This window comes from Microcaecilia unicolor, chromosome 7, assembly GCF_901765095.1.
Source record: "Microcaecilia unicolor chromosome 7, aMicUni1.1, whole genome shotgun sequence".
Lineage (NCBI taxonomy): Eukaryota > Metazoa > Chordata > Amphibia > Gymnophiona > Siphonopidae > Microcaecilia > Microcaecilia unicolor.
The window spans coordinates 196870342-196893173 of NC_044037.1; the positions used below are offsets into that span (position 1 = coordinate 196870342).

Consider the following 22832-nt stretch of genomic DNA (forward strand, 5'->3'; position numbering starts at 1 on the left):
TATAGAATACTATAAATTAAACATGTGAATACCATCCATACTCCATCCAAACTGCGGCTATGTGTACACCACCTACCTGTAAATACACACTATGTAAGATATATGCATATTTACAGAATACTGCTTAGGTAAATTTTGGCATTTATATGCTAGTATTCTAATCATTAACATGTGCAATTGGTGTGCAAATGTTAACATCCAATTTATAGAATTATCTCATTAGTGCACAGGCACCAGGTTAATTTTCCATGGGATTGTCTTTTTAATTTTATTGTTGCATTAGGCAGGTTATATGTTATTATTTTACTTCACTTTGGGACTCCATACTTTCAGATATAAGTGGGCTATCAAGTTGAATAATAAACTAAATTAAATGAATACACAATCCCACCTTTTACCTATAGGCTTTGCACCAATGGTTAAAGTGAAAATACACATGTGCTTTTGCTTTGAAATTTATCTTAAAAGTAAAAAATATGGGTGGTGAGTAGCACATCCATTATCTGCAGGTGGAAATTTGCTAGAAATGTGCACACAAGACCACTTTGCATGGTAAAGAACCACATCTTCCATAGGGTAGGCCTGGTATGACGGAATACAATGGATCTATTTATGAGTCAGCAACTTAAGTCAAATCGGACAGAAGAACACTGTGGCCTTGATTTACCAAACTTTTTTCTGATCCTGTGTCATTGGGGGAAAAAACTTAGGGGGTCTTTTACTAAGGTGCGCTTACATTTTTAGCACGTACTAAAATTGGGCGCGCGCTAAATGTTAGAGATGCCCATAGGAATGCATAGGCGTCTCTAAGGTTTAGCGCGCGCCCAATTTTAGCACGCGCTAAAAACGTGAGTGCGCCTTAGTAAAAAGGGGGTCTAAGTACATCAGGCAGTGTGTGTGTGAACAGCAGTTCAAAGTTTGACAAATAGAAGACTCCAACAGGAGGAACAGCTTACAAATTCATCCAGTTACTGGATATTGCTGGACGCCACGGTTCTAGGGACCTTCTGCATCTATCAGCCACTGAGTATAAAAATGGAATGCATAACATGCAATCCTGTGATTATGTCAAATGAAAAGTTAGTGCCTTGCAACACTACAGGGTGTAATTCCATACAGTGATACCTACATGTAGGTGTGGAAAACATGTGCAAATGTCAGGGGTTTTTTTTTAGCCAATTACATATATAAATGACCACTTGTAAAATACCAACCAGAACAAAAGTACTTGTCATTGGGATGGTGCATAGTTTCACTATAAGCATGCATATGGGTGGGGTTTGGGTGCAGTATGAGCAATGCAAACAAGTCTGCTTGAAATAGGTATGATTTGCTGCCTTTAACTAGGCACTCTGTTATAAAATTATGCTCTAATAGTCCAGCTTGATGGTAGGATTTGGAACAGCAGACCAACCCATACTATGTTTAAGCTACTGCTATAACATTGCTACCTAAATTGTTAAAAGTCTGAAAACATGTTTAATCCAGGAAATAAAAGCTATGACGACTGATGTCATGAGAATTGTAGAAACCTCTTAAAAAGAAGTCAGGAGTTATTCATTCAGGAGGCAAAATAGCCAGAAGGAGTGGCTTTATTTTAACTTTAATGTACTGCCATACTTCCTCAAAAAAGATTATAACAGCAAAGGTTAAAGATAGACCTTGGTAATTCAAGTGTATGCACCAAATTTAATTTGATTTATTATCTGATATTCTGCCCCATGCCATGAGTACCTGAGCGGGTTACAATAAACATATTTCAAAATAATATATAACAAAATGCAATTACTATTTATGAGCGTGAAGAAACTGTTCCATGAAGAACTAGAAAAGGTCATAAAGAAAATAAGAAACATGAGGACAAACTTATTATCGCAGGTGATTTCAATGTCAAAGTGGGATACCAAGATATTGCAGATCTATGCGGATTAGGATAACTATCACAAGAACCATTTTATAACTAATCCATGGTTTGGAATACCAAGATCAGTTAAATGTACATTGTATGGCCATCTCCAGATGGCACAATTAAAAATTAATTTCATTATATAATCATTAACAATAGATTTATAAATAATATAAGGAAGACAAAAAAGTTGACCTGAGGTATATTGTGGATTAACTAATAAACCTGTCTGTATCAAAAATAAGTGGTAATAAGGATAAGAAACTAGAGTCTGAAATGACTCAAGAACATCAACAAAAAAATCAGGCCCCAGAATTCAAAAGCAGATTCAAAACAAAGAACCTAAGAGAAACCTAAACATAATTAGGCTATAGATAAAATAAAAATATTGTGTAAAAGAACCGTTTTGTTGTTTCAACAAAAAGTGTTATAGCAAATAAAATAATGTAATCTAATTTAATCAGAGTCAAAATGTGGAAAAGGGACAGGGAAAGAAGCAAGCATGGAAAGCAGTAAGGGGTCCTTTTACTAAGGTGTGCTGAAAAATGGCCTGCGGTAGTGTGGGCGCGTGTTTTGGGAGCACGCTGAATCATTTTTCAACACACCTGCAAAAAATGCCTTTTTAAAAATATTTGCCGAAAATAGATGTGCGGCAAAAAGAAAATTGCTGCACGTCCATTTTGGGTCTGAGACCTTACTGCCAGCCATTGACCTAGCAGTAAAGTCTCACATGGTAACCAGGCAGTAATGATCTACGCATGTCAAATGCCACTCAGCATGTGTCCGATACGCACGTCCAAAAATAAAAGCCGCATAAGGCTGCGTGCGCCCAATGCACGCCAAAATGGAGTTACTGCCCGGCTATCGCGTGGCTCTTGCGGTAATTTCATTTTTTGAGTGTGTCTGATACACGTGACCAAAAAATAATTGTATTCTTGGACACGCATACTGGATGCTCGCCAACTGGCATTTGACGCACGTAGGTCATTACCGCCCGGTTACCTTGTGAGACTTTACCACTAGGTCAATGGAAGGTGGTATGGTCAGAGACCCAAAATGGACGCACGACAATTTTCATTTTGCTGCACATCCATTTTCAGCAAAAATTTTAAAAAAGCATATTTTGCAGGTGCGCTGAAAAATGATTCTGCGCATGCTCAAAACATGCGCCTACACTTTTCAGCGCACCTTAGTAAAAGGACCCCAAAATTATTTTTTGGCCACGCGTATTGAACGCGCACCAAAAATGAAATTACTGTAAGAGCCACGCAGTAGCCAAGCGTTAACTCCATTTTGGCATGCATTGAGCGCATGTAGAGCCTTACACAGCTTAGTAAAAGGATGCCTAAAATATAACAGCTAGATTCTAATGTTGAATATCACTACAGCATTAGTGTACTCGAACATCATTAACACTCATTAGTAGTAACTACATCCTATAACATAAAATGGGACCTGCAGTAAATCCGCATGTGCTAACGGCATTAGTGTGTACTAACACACTAGTGAACTTTAGTAACTACAGCTGTAGATATCAAGGAAGAAGCAAAATGAAAACATATCTACTGTAATTATAAACATAAATAGAGCAACTAAAAATGATTAAAGGAAAAAAAGAGGTATTTTCAATAACAATGTGAAGAAATTTGAGAATTAGACAACTTCAAAGCTACTTCCTGCTTCAAAAAATAAATAAAAAACTGAAATGTAAGACACGCATAGAGAAATAAGGAGTGAAAGAGAATGTAGGTCACTACAGGCAGAGGAAAATTTTTTAAAAGATGAGCAAAGTATATTGGTAATGAAATCTACAATGATAAATGATAACCAAAACCCTCTATATGTACAGATACATAGGACTGGCCCAACGATTAGACATTCCCTACTGTAGACCACTACAAACATCAAGTCCACTACACCTATTTACATTCTTCATCGCACAAGATATTCTGTCTTCTACCCTATCCACTGTTCTTGACATTCAAAGCATTTTTCTTACCGGTACAGTAAAAAAGTTTAAAATGGTATTATAGAAAAATGCAATATAGAATCCTGTTAGTTTTCATTAATTCACAGGTTAAAGATTATAAATAAATTATTAGGCCTTGGTGTAAATCCTGATTATTCTATAACAATGCGCATAAATTGTGAGAATGCCTCCGATTCACCCATGACCCTCCCACCTTTGCTGTGTTTGGTTTGTTTGTGAGACTGTGAGGGATCCTGTTCTTCAGTTTTATTGCTATCTCCCATGGCCATGCCCCCTTTTTGGTTTTATGCACAGATCCCACTCCTAAATTTGCGTACAAAAATTTTAATTGAATCTAATTAGCACCAATAATGGCTTGTTAAGAAGCTAGTCACTAATGACACATTCAGAGGAACCTCAAAGCTACCTCTGAACATAAATGGAACAAGTTCTCATGCTCTTTCTGTAGTTTATCTTTGTTTATTAGAAAATTTGCAATAATACTCTATACAAAACCAGAGAGGTTTACATTAAAAGCAATAAAATAAATAAAATAAATATAACAAAATACAACAATTAGATAAAACAAACAGAAGTGTTGCTATCTCTGTCCCACAGTCTAGTTGGTCTCCAGCAGTGGAATGCATTTCCTATTGATATACACATTGAAAATTACTTTTTGCAGCTTGGGAAAAACTGAAAACACACATGTTTCAAATTGCATTTATCTGATTTTGAACTCTATTTACATAGAACACAGAGATCGGAATTGAGATGTCCAGGTCAGGATGCGTTCAGTTCTGGTGGTAATTTAGAAAAGAATCTGCCAATGTAGAGTCATTTCTTTAAAAATACCCTGCAGGAATACATATGTACTGTATTTGTTGGCACGTGCAGAAGGAGCACCCATTTTACAAATTATAGGCAGTTTTCTTAAATGGAAGCTAAACCCCGCCAAGTGCATCCCAGGATGTACCAGGCAGGGCAGGGCTCCACCATTTTCAGGCAGGGGCTTATCTGCGTGGGGCCACAGGGGCCTGGGCCCCCGCAGATTTCACCCCGGACCCCCCTATCGCCGTCACCTACCCCCGAGGTCCGCTTCCTCCTGCCGGCTTTTTAAAATATTGCTTCAGCTGGCGGGGGACCCCAACCCCCCGCCAGCCCAGCCGCGGTCTTCTTTAACTTCTTCATCCTCGTCGTGCTGAAAGTTGCATGCATCCTTAGTTCCAGTTGGACGGAGTCTGACGTCGCAGTACGTTGACGTTACAACGTGCTGCGACGTCAGACTCCATCCAACTGGAACTAAGCATGCATGCAGCTTTCAGCACGACGAGGATGAAGAACTTAAAGAAGACTGCGGCTGGGCTGGCGGGGGGTTGGGGTCCCCCGCCAGCTGAAGTAATATTTTAAAAAGCTGGCAGGAGGAAGCGGACCTCGGGGGTAGGTGACGGCGGTAGGCGGGGGAGGGAGGGTTAACGGCGGTAGGGGGGAGGGTTGACGGCGGTAGGGGGGGCGGCGGCGGCAGCCGGGGGGCTATAATGTGCCCCCTCACTCTAGCCCCTGCCCCCCCTACCGCCGAACCTCAGATATGCCCCTGTTTTCAGGTGGTGCCCGCTGAAGAGGGAGAGCTAGTTCCTCCTCCTCCAAGTTTGAAGGTATTTGGGAGGGGGTTGAGTTGGGGGAACCCTCCACCACTAGCCCACCAGGGTCAGGTCGGGCACCATGTTGCGAGTCACACTGGACCCGCGGTGGCTGGGGGGAGGAGTGAGGGGCAGGAAGACATGGGCCCCACTGGACCACCAGGGTGTTTTTTTTTATATTTGTGTGCAGAGGTCCGTGGATCCACCAGACCCCCAGGACCTTACCAATGGAGTGTGGGTCCGGAGGATGGAAGCTCACAGCGTGCAAAACATTTGCATACTATTAGCTTCAATCATGAGGGATTTAGTTTAGGGTGCTGCTATGGTGGTAAACTCCGGCGCTGTTCCGTGCACTGCCAGAGTTTTTATCATCGGGACCTTAATGACTTCTTTTGAGGTGGTAGTAATTTCATCTGCACTATCAGCAATCATGCCAGCTAGCACGTGCACTAGCTGTCAAAGCCAGCCACACCTCTACTCACTGGTGTCATACCCATCTCCCACCCCTCCTGCATTTTACCATGACCTGCTGTTTTTAGTGTAGCAGACAGTAGCACAGACTCACACAACCAATTACAACGTGGCAAACTCTGCATTATCTACTCAATGCAGCTTACTAAAAGGTCCCGTTATGTATGTTATTTTGTTGTTCGCTTAGATGTCAGTTGATAAGCAGATTATAGATGTAATAAAATGAGATGAAATAATACACCTAACTTCAAAGTTACATGTACAATTTAATCATGCATAAAACATCCATTTTTTTTCAGACAGGTTACATGTTTACCAGCATAAAAGGTCTTTTTGAAAATTGCCCCTTCCCTTAATGCAGATTAAAGGGCACATGCTGTTTCACAACATGTACTTTAAGCCACAGATAAAAGGGAGAGGGCTTAGTCTGGGAGGGAAAATGAATTTTCTTTTGAAAATGAGTTGCATGTCCTTGAGTGAAAATTTTTAAAAGTGCCTCTATTATGCACAAATCTGGCCATATAAAAATGAAGCATTCCAGCAGAGTTTTTCAGAAGCATTTCCAAATTTCAATGTGCAATTTGAATTTTCAAAAATTATGGGGGTCTTTTACTAAGCCACGATAGTATTTTTAGCTCATGGTAGAAATCAGCTGGTGGTAAACACCAAGATGACCACTATATTCCTATGTGTGTCTCGACATTTACCGCCAGCTGATTTCTACCGTGAGTTCAAAATGCTACCATGGCTTAGTAAAAGACCTCCTATGGGCATAAATGGCATCGCATATATGTTCATAAATTTATACCCCATTTTGCAGTAAATAAAATTATGTGTATATATCTCTGGCTGGATGACAACTGGATGGCAAAATTATGTTTTACCTGATAATTTTCTTTCCTTTAACGCAGCAGATGAATCCAGGAACTAGTGGGTTAAGTTCGCCTACCAGCAGGTGGAGATAGAGATAAACAAACTAAAGGGAGTGATGCCATATGGCCAGCTCCTTCCTCAGATAGTATGTCATTCGTAAGCATTTGCCAAAAATATGAAACCAATAACAACCAGAAACCATCCTCACTATGAAAAACAGAGAACCAAATAAGAACTTCGAAATAACTGCAACTTGATCCAGAAATCGGAATCCTTTCCATGCTCCCATATCTGTCTGAATTCTGCAAAAGAGAACCCGGAAGAAAAAATAGCCACACTGCGCAGAAAATGAAAAAACCATCGGCTGAACTAGGGAGAGATCCTGGATTCATCTGCTGCGTTAAAGGAAAGAAAATTATCAGGTAAGACATAATTTTACCTTCCTTGTCACTTGCAGCAGATGAATCCAGGAACTAGTGGGATGTACCAAAGCATTCCTTAGGTAGGGTGGGAAGCCAATGCTCCCCGCGCCAACACTCCTGCCCCAAAACTTGCATCCTCCCGAGCAGACACGTCTAGCTTGTAATACTTCACAAAAGTATGACTGGACGCCCAAAGCCACCTGACAAATCTCTTCCAGAGATAAGGCCGACGCCTCTGCCCGAGAAGCCGCCTGTGCCCGAGTACAATGCGCCTTCAGGGCCACTGGAGACGCCCGCCTTTGTAGCAGATACGCCGCTCCAATGGCTTCCCTAATCCAGCGAGCAATGGAAGCCTTAGAAGCCGCCTCACCTCTTTTCGATCCCAACAAGAGCACAAAGAGATGATCCGAGCATCGAAACTCGTTAGAGATCTGCATGAAACAAGGCTCTCCGCACGTCCAGTAGTGAGGCAAACTCCCCCGGATAATCCTCTCTTCAAAAAGACAGAAGATAAACCGCTGATTGACATGGAAAGCCGAAACCACTTTAGGCAGAAACGACAGCATCGTCCGAATCGACACCCCTGCTTCAGAAAACTGCAAAAAAGGATCTCTGAAAGACAAAGCCTGAATTTCAGAAATCCTCCTAGCCGAAGCAATGGCCACCAAAAACACTGTCTTAAGTGTTAGATCCTTCTCATAAACCTTATTCAACGGCTCAAACGGTGGGGCCTGGAGGACTCGCAGTACCACATTCAAATGCCACGCTGGGCACGGCTGCCGCAGAGGAGGCTGAAGCCAAAGAGCCCCGCGTAGGAAACGGACCACATCAGAGTGAGCTGCTAAAGAGGAACTGTCCAGTTTGCCCCTAAAACAAGCTAGCGCGGCCACCTGCACTCGAAGGGAATTATATGCCAATCCCTTTAGAAAACCATCCTGAAGGAACTCCAGAATAACTGGAATGTCCGCCTGAAAAGGTGATTCAGAACGTAAAGCACACCACGCCGAGAAAGTTTTCCATACTAACGCGTACGCTGCTGAAGTAAACTGCTTCCATGCCCCCAAAAGAGTGGCAATGACTGGTCCTGAAAATCCCTTTTTCCTCAGCTGCCGCCTCTCAATAGCCAGGCCGTAAGACCAAAGCAGGAGGGATTTTCCATCTGAACTGACCCTTGATGCAGCAGATCAGGAGTCACCGGAAGTCGCAATGGTGGCTCTGAGAGTGCTCGAACGAGATCCGCATACCATGGCCGTCGGGGCCACTAGAACAACCGGCCCCCGGTGCCGCCCTATGCGGCAAAGAACTCTCCCTATTAGAGGCCACGGAGGAAAAACATACAGTAGATGTTGTTCCGGCCATGGCTAGAGAAGAGCGTCCAATCTTGCGGATCCTGGCTGCCGTTTGCGGCTGAAGAACTGGGGAACTTTGGCATTGCAAGCCATGGCCATGAGATCCATTACTGGTCTTCCCCAACGCTGACAGATCAGCCAAAAAGCCAAGTCCGACAGCGTCCATTCCACTGCTTCCAAAAGAGTCTGGCTGAGAAAATCCACTTGAACATTGTCTTGACCCGCAATGTGAACTGCCGACAGACTCTGGAGTGGAGGAGTGGCCTAGTGGTTAGAGTGGTGGACTTTGGTCCTGGGGAAGTGGGTTTGATTCCCACTGCAGGCACAAGCAGCTCCTTGTGACTCTGGGCAAGTCACTTAACCCTCCATTGCCCCAGGTACAAATAAGTACCTGTATATAATATGTAAGCTGCATTGAACCTGCTATGAGTGGGAAAGTGCGGGGTACAAATGTAACAAAAACAAACATGCGCTTCCACCCATACTAGAAGACGAGACGCTTCCACTGCCAAGGGAAAACTGCGAGTGCCCCCCCCTGCCGATTGATGTAGGCCACCATTGTGGTGTTGTCCAGGAATACATGAACCGCCTGCCCCTGCAGAAGGTCCTGAAAACTCAGCAGCACATTTACGACTGCTTGCAACTCCAGACGATTTATCGGCCAAGTCGCTTCGAGAGGGGTCCATGATCCCTGGGCTACTTGATGAAGACAATGGGCTCCCCAGCTCGCAAGGCTGGCATCCGTCACCCAATTGGGAGATGCCAGAGAAAAACCCTTCTGCAAATTGGCTGACCGGAGCCACCACGCAAGACTGTCCCTGGCCTGGCTCGACCAAGGAAGGCGTCGTTCTTAATCCAGTGACATCGGCGACCATCTGCTCAAAAGGAAATTCTGAAGAGGCCGCATGTGAGCCCTTGCCCATGGAATGACCTCCAAGGTCGCCGTCATGGAACCGAGGAGCTGAACATAGTCCCACACTCGGGGAGCGCAACGAGTCAATAAGGTCCATACCTGAGAAAGCAATTTGATCCTTCACCCCTCGGGGAGAAACATCTTCCCCCGCTTCGTATCAAATTGCACTCCAAGATACTCCAGACTCTGTGTAGGAACCAGATGATTCTTGTCCGTATTGACCACGCAACCTAAGTAGTGCAACACCGCAATCACTCGGTCAGTGACCACTTGACTGCTGTCGGTGCCTGAATCAGCCAGTCGTCGAGATATGGATGCACTCGAATCCCCTCCTTCTGCAGGAACGCCGCCACCACCACCATGACCTTGGAAAAAGTGCGTGGGGCAGTGGCCATTCCTAAAGGAAGGGCCCGAAACTGGAAGTGCTGACCCAGCACCGCAAATCTGAGAAATCTCTGATGGGGCTGCCAAATGGGAATGTGCAGGTAAGCTTCCCTCAAATCGAGAGACATCAAAAACTCGCCTGGTTGAACAGCAGCAATAACTGCCCTTAATGTCTCCATGTGGAAGTGACGAACCTGCAAAAACTGTTTTACTTCACTGAGATCGAGAATAGGCCGAAAAGCCCCTCCTTTCTATGGAACCACAAAGAAGATGGAGCACCGACCTGTGCGCCTTTCGAGAGGAGGAACAGGCACGATAGCCCCTATCCTTAGCAGGTCTCGCAAACACTGCAAAACCACTATCCTCTTGGCCCGCAATACACAGCAGGGCTCCAGAAAAAAGTCTGTGATGGGAGAGAAGAATTCTAGCTTGTAACCTTATCGCACCACATCGAGGACCCACTGGTCCGAAGTAAGTCTGCAATGACCTGTTCCTTGCCAAATCCAAAGGTCACTACTCCATCCTCATCCTCCTCGACCTATCCGCCAACGATTTACTTCTTGCCACACTGTCCTCATTTGGGTTCCAAGGCTCTGTCCTCTCCTGGTTCTCCTCTTATCTCTCCCACCGTACCTTCAGAATACACTCTCATGGTTCTTCCTCCACCCCCATCCCGCTCTCTGTTGGAGTTCCCCAGGGATCTGTCCTTGGACCCCTTCTTTTTTCAATCTACACCTCTTCCCTGGGCTCCCTGATCTCATCTCATGGTTTCCAATATCATCTTTATGCTAACGACACCCAGCTTTATCTCTCCACACCAGACATCACTGCCAAAACCCAGGCCAAAGTATCGGCTTGCTTAGCCAACATTGCTGCCTGGATGTCCAACCGCCACCTGAAACTGAACATGGTCAAGACCGAGCTTATTGTCTTCCCACCCAAACCCACTTCCCCTCTCCCTCCACTCTCTATCTCAGTTGATAACACCCTCATCGTCCCCGTCTCATCTGCCCACAACCTCGGAGTCATCTTCGACTCCTCCCTCTCCTTCTCTGCACATATCCAGCAGATAGCCAAGATCTGTCGCTTCTTCCTCTATAACATTAGCAAAATTCGCCCTTTCCTCTCTGAGCACACCACCCGAACTCTCGTCCACTCTCTCATTACCTCTCTCCTTGACTACTGCAACCTACTCCTCACTGGCCTCCCACTTAGCCATCTATCCCCCCTTAAGTCCGTTCAGAACTCGGCTGCACGTCTTATCTTCCGCCTGGACCGATATACTCATATCACCCCTCTCCTCAAGTCACTTCAGTGGCTTCCGATCAGGTACCGCATACAGTTCAAGCTTCTCCTACTAACCTACAAATGCACTCGATCTGCAGCCCCTCCTTACCTCTCTACCCTCATCTCCCCTTATGTTCCTACCCGTAACCTCCACTCTCAAGACAAATCCCTCCTCTCAGTACCCTTCTCCACCACTGCCAACTCCAGGCTCTGCCCTTTCTGCCTCGCCTCATCCCATGCTTGGAATAAACTCCCTGAGCCCATACGCCAGGCTCCCTCCCTGCCCATCTTCAAATCCTTGCTCAAAGCCCACCTCTTCAATGTTGGCTTCGGCACCTAACCACTACACTTCTATTCAGGAAATCTTGACTGCCCCAACATGACATTTCGTCCTTTAGATTGTAAGCTCCTTCGAGCAGGGACTGTCCTTCTTTGTTAAACTGTACAGCGATGCGTAACCCTAGTAGCGCTCTAGAAATGTTAAATAGCAGTAGTAGTAGTAATTCTGGCCCTCTCTGGAAGAAACAGAGAAAGCTGACCACCGATCTGCTCTCCTCCCGAGTGGACCTGCGCCCCATCATTGGGAGGCCCGAGAAGGAGCCCCCTGATGAGAGGGGGGGTCCAGCTGGACACTTCTCATTGTAAAAGGAAGAACGCTGCCAAAACGAGGACGCTGAAAGGCTGCGTTGGACCGCCCACAGCGATACCGTCGCGTCTCTCTGAAACATGACCTCAAGGCTCCCTGCCTGGAAGTAGACTTGGGTCTATTCTCCGGAAGACGCTGAGATTTGGAATCCCCCAAATCTTTAACAATCTTTTCTACGTCTTCCCCAAAAAGCAATTTCCCTCGGAAAGGCAATTTAATGAGCCATTGCTTAGAGGCCATATCTGCGGCCCAATGATGGAGACACTGAAGACGCTGAGAGGAAATGGTCAAGGCCATGAGTTTGGCTGAAACACAGACCAAATGATGCAAGGCATCCACCAAGTACGCCAGCCCAATATCCATCAGCAACATCTGAGGAGTTCCCGGCATATCAGACTCTGAAATCGAATCCATGACAGAATGTAGCCAACTGAGACAAGCTCTAGCCGCATAAGAACTACAAACAGAAACTTGAAGTGTCAAAGCGGCCACCTCAAAGGCACGTTTTAAAGAGGCCTCTAGCCGTCTGTCTTGCATATCCTTAAGTGCCACACCACTTTCCACTGGAAGAGTAGTCTTCTTAGTGACCGCCGTCACCAGGGCATCCACCCTAGATAGAGAAATCTGCTCTAAACGGTCCGCTGAAACCGGATACAGCCTGGCAATAGCCCTGGCTACTTTCAGCCCCCAATCCGGATCCGCCCACTGGGCCGAAATCAACTCTTCAATAGCTTCATGTACCGGAAAGGCCTTAGAAGGTCATCTGGTACTAGCCATCTTGGGGTTGACCGCCTGAGAAGCTGCAACCTCAGGGTCCTCTATATTCAGGGCTTCCAGCACCTGAGAGATAAAGGAGGACAACTACCCCTTATGGTTCCTCACGGCAGAAGAATCCTCCGCTTGCTCAGTGAGGACACCGTCCTCCACATCCTCTACCCCCATCTGCTCCGAGAGAGCCACCACGGAGGAAGCTGCAGGCGACCGTATGCAGGACCCCTCCTCAGACCCCAAAGAAAGCCTAGGCTTTTTAAGGGAGGAGAAATCCTCTGGGGAAAGACCCAAAATCTCTTGGTTACCCCTAGACCCCCTGAGAGAATCAAAAGCCGAAGCTGTCACAGCATGCGGGGGGGGGGGCAAGGCCCTTTTAAAAAATGCCTGATGGAGTAGCAAAATAAACTCTGGCGAAAACCCCTCCTCTGCAACGGAGGAGGTCGCAGCCACGGCACCTGCACCACTGCCCACAATGCCTGACGGCTCCCCCGACTCCCCTACCAACGGAGAAGAAGCTTTGCCCAAAACCACTACCGGAGCCGGCTCCGCGACCGATTGCAAAATGGCGCAAAAATCGCCAGGCTCTGGGCCGGAAAGCACGTCCTCGGAGGGTGCCACCTCTCCGTCAAGTCACGCCAAATCAGCGCACCCCGTGCTGCAAAAGCCTGCCACCGAACATCATTTCCCACATTGGGAACAGCGTTTTACTGCCTCCGCTGCCATCACTCGTCCCCAAACAGGAACCCAGCAGGACTTACCCCGGACCGGGAAAGCACGGGAACTGACAGCTGAGCCAAAGAAAAAAAACTCTCATACTCCACTTCAAGGCAGACTCAGACAAGCAGGCAACAGAAAACAGGACTCGGACAGCAGTGATACAAACCTGCTCTCAGCAAAAACACACTTCCCTGTGCTTCTATGTTTCTCTTTTAAATAAATTATATGGTTCTCTTTTTTTATTTTCTCAGGGAGGAGGCAGAAACAAACAGGGAAGGAAAGGAACAGCAACAGCCTGTTCAGAGGGAATTTGAGGTGCAGCAGGGACCCAGCAACTGCGTGTGCTGTCAAAAGGGACACCACCAGTCCACCACCCCCGGCTCAAACTGGGCACCGGCCCAGGATCACCCTCAGAGACCTTGGGCCTAGGAGCTGGAGAAAAAGCTGCCCATCACCTGCTGTGATAGAGACATACTGACTGAGGAAGGAGCTGGCCGTCTGGCTTCACTGCCTTTAGTTTGTTTATCTCTATCTCCACCTGCTGGTAAGTGGACTTAAATAGACGAACAGTGGATCCAAAAGAAAATCCTCTCACAAATGGTGTTTCCTAAACAAGCTCTTTATTCACATCAAATCAATAAAAACGACCCGACACAAATCGTGTTTCGGCCGTAGCGGACTGCCTCTGGGGTCTACTGGTCTTTGATGTAAAAAACTGATAAAACAGTTGACTTACAATCAAATGTCGTTTTTATTGATTTGATGTGAATAAAGACCTTGTTTAGGAAACACCATTTGTGAGAGGATTTTCTTTTGGATCCACTGTTCGTCTATTTGACTCTCATTTCTCCTGTGGAGAGATCACCTTCTGTAGGTATTTGCTTGGTAGGTGGACTTAACCCGCTAGTTCCTGGATTCATCTGCTGCAAGTGACAAGGAAAGTTACATTTAAATTACCTTAAAACCTCAATAATTATAAACCTCCCTTAGGGTAAAAATACCCTTAGGCACATACCACCAAATTTATTTATTTATTTGTTACATTTGTACCCCACATTTTCCCACCTATTTGCAGGCTCAATGTGGCTTACATAGTAAATTACTCATGTAACTCCTTATTTCACATGAATAAGTCTTGATTAAGCTATTTAATATAATGCATTTTAATACAAACATATGGCAACAAGTTCTAAAATATAACATATGACAACATATTGCAAATGAACTTCAGGTATACGGGAAAATGAACGAGTAGACGCAATGCAAAATTGATAAAGAAGGTGAAACTGACTCAGGGTAATAGAGAAACACTGAAGAAGAATGAAGGTTACCTGATTTTTGGCACTGGACAATCTTATCATGGATGATATCTGCCATCTCTATAAGACATCTGCTCTCGTGAATCATCTGTCAGGTAATGGAAAAAAGTTTGCCATCACTAGGTTTTATTCAAACAGTCAAGGTTTCTCAAGTTCATTAGCTCCTAATCTGGTATATATACTGTACATGCCAAAAGTGCCCTTCCTATTCCATGATGTATCTACAAAAGCAAACAGGAACTGAGGACAGTCATCTCATAAGCCAATAACCTTTATATAAAAATCCAAAACATGCCTTGTACCAAATAATTTATCCCAAAACATAGTGGGACTCAGGACAGAAAGTGAGGGGGGAGGGCTCAAGGCCCAACTGTGAGCTATGCCACCTTCAGCTTCAGGCAGGCTTGGGGCCTCCTGTGATAAGGGCAATTGTTCTGGTCCCCCCCCCCTAATAAAGCGAGGATACGTACCTGTAGCAGGTATTCTCCGAGAACAGAAGGCTGATTGTTCTCACATGTGGGTCGACGTCTGTGTCAGCCCAGACGTCGACCCACATGTGAGAACAAGCAGCCTGCTTGTCCTCGGAGTATATTTGCTCTACCACAAAAAAAGCACCTATGTTGGGATACCAGTGTTCATGTTTGAAGTCTTTTCCTGTCAGTTTTGCTCATATTTACTGATTTTTCTACTAGGTCAGAGCAAAAGGAAAAATGAGAATGACATACTCGATAAAACAGAAAAGCAGAGAGGTGAAAATCCCTACAGACAACTCCAAGATTCAAAAGGCAGCAAGTAGGATGAACCAGCGGGCCTCAACCAAGGATAGAAATAACCAGGAGTTGAAACGCAAATTAGAAATCCCTTTATTAAATCCAGAGGTTGTTTACAAGTCCTTCCGAATCTTTGGCAGGACCTTTTCTTATTTGTAGAGATTATATGCATTTATCCATATGCACAACAAACACAGCAAAGGTGACAAATGAAGGAAGCTAGACAATGTTCAAGGAATAAAGATTTATTCTCAAAACATCCCAGGCGCGACACGAGTTGTGTCAGATGTCTGAATACACCAAGACAATAGTTGATTGGACATGTTCCACTGTATGACACTTTCTACTTGGAACATACATTACTTTTGCTCATATAGAAATTCCCTGTTAGTGCCACACTTTTCCATGGAGATAGCCATTCCATTTACAACTACATGTTATATTTATTTCATTAGTGAAATCGATATGTACAAAAGAGTGCTTCATTGTAGATGTTACTACTTAAAGTAGGTGAAGCAAAATGAAAACAGAGTATTTACAATAAAGTAATTAACCTCTATTGTAAAATCAATGGGAAATGCAAGTATAGATTCCATTTTCTGAAATGTTTTTGTGGAAAAATGATAATTATAGAATACGACTATGATCAAAATCACACATTAAAGCACATTGCTTCAAACGTTTGGAAGACAATCTCGTTTTGAATACTGAGAAAACCAAATTAAGGAGAAAGCTTATCTTGACAAAATCACCTTCTTCAAGAGTAAACTGAAGAACTATAATAGATCTGGAAATCATGCTTTCCTACACCTTTCAAGACATATTTGGATTCTTTATTATATTCCCTTTTTCCCAAATCCTTGGCTACATGTCTTAGTTTGATGCATATTGATTTGCAGACACTGTAGCTCATAGCATACCTTAAGTACAATACAATCCTGACCTATCTTCTTTATCATTACCAAAAATAACTTAAAAGCAAAGATAATTTACCTAACATAGCTAGTTGCCATTTAGCAATTTTGAAACCATAAAGCTGAGAAAAAATGTGTTTCATTTTAGCAATCAACATTTCTATGAATTTATTAAAAATGAAACATCTAGTGCAGATTCCTGAGTTTCAAAATAAATTGCCCTTTTCTCTTCTATGGTACACAAAACCACCCAAAGACATAATAAATCTAACATGCAGGTTAGCTGTAGTTCTAGCACCATTAGACTATAATGTACGTATTGTTTGGTATTCCAGCTATTTCTGGAAAACAATCAGAAAAGCTGAAATGCTTTGTGTTATAAAATATGCAGTAAAGCTTCAAACATGCAGTAATTACATGCATCACTAGTCAAGCCTCGACAACCAACTGAGAAGCACTGCTATCAAACTTCAGAAGGAATAGAAAGCAAACCTATTTTCTGATTAGCTCAGTTATTCCTCCTTGACATTGTGTTTCTTTCAAAATGCGAGGCAAAAAAAAAGTAATTTTATAACAGGGCATCTCGCGTCATAGGGCAGGAAAGTGCCTATTTTTCTCCCAAGAGATAAAGCCACACAACTGCCTATGAGGTTCTTTTACTAACAAGAGTTAAGCATTTATGCCCTAATTCAAAATATGGCACTCAAAATTGTGCACGCAAATGTAGGCATGTACTCAATTAACGAGACAATTAATGATGCTAATTGGGCACTAATAATCAATTATTGGTGCTAATTGGCATCAACTAGAATTTGTGCACACATCTTTAGGTACCAGGACCTGTGCATAAAATTTACACGAAGATCTGAAAAGGGGGTATGGCCATGGGCAGATCAGGGGCATTCCTGGAAATTACAAGCAGTTTCACAGAATAAGGGAGATCTGCTCCTAATTTAGGTGAGAGAATTTACACCAGGTTTTACTTGGTGTAAATCCTTGTACCCAAAATTGAGCACGTTTACCGGTGCCAAATGCTATTCCATAAACAGTGCCCAACTCTGAGCACCGTTAATAAAATAGTGCTTAGCATTAATCTTTTTATTGCCGTCCATTATAGAATTGAGTCCTAAATGTGCAGTTAACACGGGGAACACAGGCTACTACGTGACTGTGTTTACTGTTTATTAACAGATTTGATGTGGTATATCAATAAACTAGTAAAAGAGGCCCATTTCTGGAGCAAATGAAACGGGCGCTAGCAAGGTTTTCCTCCCCCAACACCCCCCCTTCTCCCTCCCTCCCTACCTACCTACCTGCCGACCTCTTCGTCATTCTGACGCCATTGCTCCGCACCTCCTGATCGCACCGTACGCCATTGCTCCGCCCTCGGTGTGTGACGCCATTGCTCCGCCCTCAACGTCATGACGTTTGACGCGAGGGCGGGGCCCCGAGACTTGGCGATTTTAGTTGCTTCACCACCACGAACCCTTCGAACCCGTCTTGAAGGAAGTGACGTCAGTGGCTTGGCTTCACTGACGTCAGTGTCTTCAGAACGTTGAGGGTGAGTTTTATTATATAGGATATGTCAATGCGGTTCACAACACAAAATAAAACAAGGGGTTTTGCAGAAGTTTATCTGTTGTCATATGTTAAACTGTGCATTACTGAATTTTTCTGAATATTCCTGTCATGGGCGGGTGTGGAAGCATTAGCCAGCTAGCGTGTTACATTTACTACTCTTTAACTGGCTAATGCAGAGTTAACAAGGAATCACTTACTGACTCCGCTAATTGTTTCCATGTTAATCTGGAGCAGGTGCCGTGCACTAATCTGAATATTAAGCATGAGATGCAGTAAAAAAAATAGTGGGAAGGCCCTTCTTGATGCAGCATTCATTTTGGGTTTGCTGTGTATTAAAATTCTGTGTTATAGCGCATCAACCCCCAAACTTACTGCAGTTTAATAAACGAGGCCCTATGTGTCTTTGTTAAATACTAGCACAAATTCAACCGAAATCACACCTAACTGAAGGCACAGACACTAATGCTGGCACGTGTGTATTTTATAAAATATGTATATATATACTGTGACCCCACCCATGTTCCACCCAAACTTGTCTCCCAGCATGCCTACTCTACAAATGTGCCCCTACTTGCACTGTGTACTTTTGCATATAAATCAACACTTTTTGCATGAACAAGGTTTATTAAATGACTTCCATCCTGTACACAGGTACTTAAAGCTCACCCAGCCAGTGTTTTAGGATATTTATTTATTTATTTATTGCATTTGTATCCCACATTGTCCAACCTTTTTGCGGGCTCAGTGTGGCTTACAATACATTATGAATAGTGGAAATACAATTTGTTACAATTCAGGTTATGGATTACATTGTGAAGAGTTGACGAGATGAAATCAAAATCATTAAGGAATCAATCAATTGAGAAGAACAATGAGACAGTAGAAGGAGAGAACAGGAAATTAGAGGCGCTATATGAAGTATGTGGTGTACATTTTTCTGTGAGTAGAGGTATGAGTGTGGTGAGATTAAGGGTTGAGAGTTCATAAATGGATGTATTAATGTATTACTGAACAGTGAGTGTGAGCTTTATGTGTTTTGGTTCTTTCTGTAAATTTTCTCAAAAAGATGTGTCTTCAATGACTTGCGGAAGTTGGTTTGTTCATAGATCGTTTTCAGGTTCCGCGGCAGTTTGTTCCAGTACTGCGTGCTCATGTAAGAAAAGGTCGTTGCGTGTAACGTCTTGTATTTCAGGCCCTTGCAGTTAGGGAAGTGGAGGTTGAGGAACGTTCGGGATGATCTTTTAGCATTTCTGGGTGGTAAGTCTATTAATTCAGACATGTAGGCTGGGGCTTCGCCATGAATGATTTTGTGGACTAATGTGCATACTTTGAAAGTAATGCGTTCTTTGAGTGGGAGCCAGTGTAGCTTCTTTCGCAAGGGTTTTGCACTTTCATATTTTGGTAGTCCGAAGATATGTCTGGCTGCTGTATTCTGGGCTGTTTGAAGTTTCCTCAGGATTTGTTCTTTGCAGCCTGCGTATAGTGAGTTGCAGTAATCCAGATGGCTGAGTACGAGGGATTGTACTAGGCTGCGGAAGACGGATCTTGGGAAGAATTGTCTTATTCTTTTCAGTTTCCACATGCAGTAGAACATCTTTTTGGTTGTGTTGTTTGCATGGGTTTCGAGTGTTAGGTGGCGGTCAATGGTAACTCCAAGGATTTTTAGCATTTCTGAGATTGGAAGGTTTAGGTTAGGTGTATTTAAAGCGGTGAATTCATTCGTGTTGTATTGGGAGGTAAGTATCAGGCATTGAGTTTTTTCTGCGTTTAGTTTCAAACGGAATGTATCTGCCCAGATGTTCATGATACGTAGACTTTGGTTGATTTCATTGAAGATTTCTTTGATGTCTTGTTTGAAAGGGATGTATATTGTTACATTGTCGGCGTAGATATATGGGTTGAGGTTATGGTTTGATAGGAGTTTTGCCAAGGGGGTCATCATTAGGTTGAAGATGGTTGGTGAGAGAGGCGATCCTTGTGGTACTCCACATTCAGGTGTCCATGCAGCAGACGTGGCTGAGTTTGATGTGACTTGGTATGAACGTTGGGTTAAGAACCCCTTGAACCAGTTTAGGACATTTCCTCCCATGCCAAAATATTCAAGTATGTGTAATAGGATTCCGTGGTCTACCGTGTCAAAGGCACTAGACATGTCAAATTGTAGGAGGAATATATTGTTACCTGTTGCAATCATTTGTTTGAATTTAGACATGAGGGTGATTAATACTGTTTCTGTGCTGTGATTCGATTGGAATCCTGATTGAGCATCATGCAGTATTGAGTATTAGTTTAAATAGTTAGTGAGTTGTTTAGTTACCACTCCTTCGGTTATTTTGGTTATTAGTGGTATGGATGCTACTGGTCTGTAGTTGGTTATTTCCCTTGCGCTCTTCTTTGTGTCTTTGGGTATAGGGGTGAGTAGAAATTTTCCTTTTTCTTTTGGGAAAAGTCCATTTTGTAGCATGAAGTTTACGTGGTTTGTTAGGTCTATTATGAATTGTTGAGGAGCTGATTTCATGAGGTTACTTGGGCATGTGTCTAGTTTGCAGTGGGATTTGGTATATCTTCTAAATGTTTCAGAGATACGGTCTTCTGATAGTAGTTCGAATTCGGTCCATGTTCTGTCTGCTGGGTATATTCCGTCTTCTGGGTCTAGACAATCTAGGAGTGTGGCATATTCAATAGGGCTGGCAGGTATTTGGAGTCTTAATTGTATAATTTTCTCCTTGAAGTATTTTGCAAGGTTGTCAACGTCAGGTATATCTTTGTTGTTGTTTGTGACTGGAGTGGTGTCTAGCAGTTTGTTTACGAGGTGGAAGAGTTTATGTGTATCTTTGTAGTTTGGTCCTATTATTGTCTTGTAGTGTAGTCTTTTGGTCTGTTTTATGGTATATTTGTATTTCCTCCGAAGTAGTTTCCAGGCATTTAGTGTTTGTTCGTCTCTTTTTTTGTTCCATGCACGTTCTAGTTTCCTAACTTGTGTTTTAAGCTTTTTCAGCTCTTCGGTGAACCATGGGTTTGATTTTTTTCTGTGTGATGTTCTGGTTTGGATTGGGGCAATTTTGTCTAATGTTGTTGTGCATAGAACGTCCCATTCTTGGAGGAATTGGATGGTGTCAGCATTGGTTGACCATTCGTTCTGGTAAATCTGTTGCCAAAATGTTGTTGGGTCTATTTTTCCTCTCGTGGTGTAAGTTGTTCGCTCATGTTTATTGATTGTGTTTAAGTGTGTTTTTTGCCAGTTGAGAAAGACATTTGCTTTATGGTGGTCCAACCATAATGTAGGTGTCCATCTTGTGTTGGTAATTGTGATAGCTGAGTCCGGGTCGAATTTGTGTGTTATGATGTCCAGTGTATGTCCTTTTTCGTGTGTTGGTTGTGTGTAGGGTGCATGTAGATCCCAGAGTTTTAGGAATTCTTTGCATTCTCATGTGCTTGTTGAGGTGTCATCTTCAAGGTGTAAATTGATGTCTCCTATTATAAGTATGTTTGTGGCAGATATACATGTATTCGAGATGAAGTCCGTGAGTTGTGTTTGGGCGTCTTGCCATTTTCCTGGTGGTCTGTAGAATAGGATTGCATTGAGGTGTCCTATTAGGTTTGGGTGATTGATTCTTGTCGATGCAATTTCGAGTTGTGGTGAGGTAGATTCCCCTGTGGTTGTGATGGTGAATTCGGGTTTGTAAATTATGGCTATTCCGCCCCCTCTTTTTCCACTCCTTGTCCAGTGGGTGATTTTGTATTCTTGTGGGCATGCTTCTAGGATGGTGGGGTCTGTAGGGCTATGGAACCAGGTTTCTGTAATAAATAGAAGGTCTAAATTATCTGTGGTGATCCAGTCTGATATATCTACTGAATTACTTACTGCTGATCTTGCATTGATGTATCCTAGTTGGATTGAGCGATGTGGTTCTGTAGGGGGGTTCGATGTGTTTATTTTGATTAGTTGCCTGTTTCTTCGGTGGTTGAGTTCGTTGTTGTTGTTTTCCTCTTTTTGTTGGTGGTGTTCATGCTCGGAGATTTCTCTTTTTGGTTGGTTGTTGTGTCTTTGGTTTGGCGAGTTATTGGTAGGTTGTGCGTATGGTTGGTGTGTCATGGGTAGGTTATTATGGATGTTCTTTAGGGTAGGCATAGTGTGTATGTGAGTGCTGTGTGATTTGTGATTTATGGTGTTGATGTTGTCTGGGTTGAGGGTTGTGTTTGTGTGTGAGAGTAGGGTGAGATAATGAATGGTTAGGAGTGTTTCACTGATGTTCATGTTTGTGTTCGGACCCTGTGGTAAATATTCGGTTGGTTAGCATTCAAGTAGGTAGAGCATATTATAGACTTTTACATCCAAGTTGAAGGTGGTGAATGCAGTTAAAGTCTTCTGTTTAAAGCAAGCAATACAGAGTATAAGCATTTGGGTCGTCCTGAGAACAATAAAAGCCTTTTATGTAATGCAAGCAATGCAGAGTATAAGCTTTTAACTCGAGCTGATAGCAACTAAATAAATAAATAAGCCTTCTATTTAAAGCAAGCAGTGCATTTTATAAACTTTTAGATCTAGCTGAAAGCAATTAAGTTAAAGCCTTCTATTTAGAGCAAGCAATGCAGAATATAGACTTTTGGATCAGGCTGAAGGCAATTAAACTAAATTAAATTAAATTAAATTAAAGTCTTCTATTTAAAGCAAGTAATGCAGAGTAAAACTTTTAAATCGAGTTGAAAGCAATTAAATTAAGGCCTTCTATTTAAGCAAGTAATGCAGGGTATGAACTTTTAAATTGGGCTACAAGCATTGTGTGAAGTTAAGGCAAAGCAAAGTCAAGCGAAGCAAGCAGTTATTTTGGTTTTTTTATGGGTTACGGTTCTGGTACGCCTTGTCCCATCCACGAGGTCGCCTTTGGGTCCCGTCTGA

At 43.3% G+C, this 22832-nt stretch overlaps 1 protein-coding gene across 1 annotated transcript in view; it reads right to left on the reverse strand.

Moving 5' to 3' along the window:
- PLCL1 (phospholipase C like 1 (inactive)) overlaps positions 1-22832 on the reverse strand; it is a 683152-nt gene that overhangs the window by 110371 nt on the left and 549949 nt on the right. Inside the window, exon 4 of the mRNA XM_030209205.1 lies at positions 14680-14755. Coding sequence (XP_030065065.1) covers positions 14680-14755 — 76 coding nt within the window. The remainder of the gene's footprint in view (positions 1-14679; positions 14756-22832) is intronic.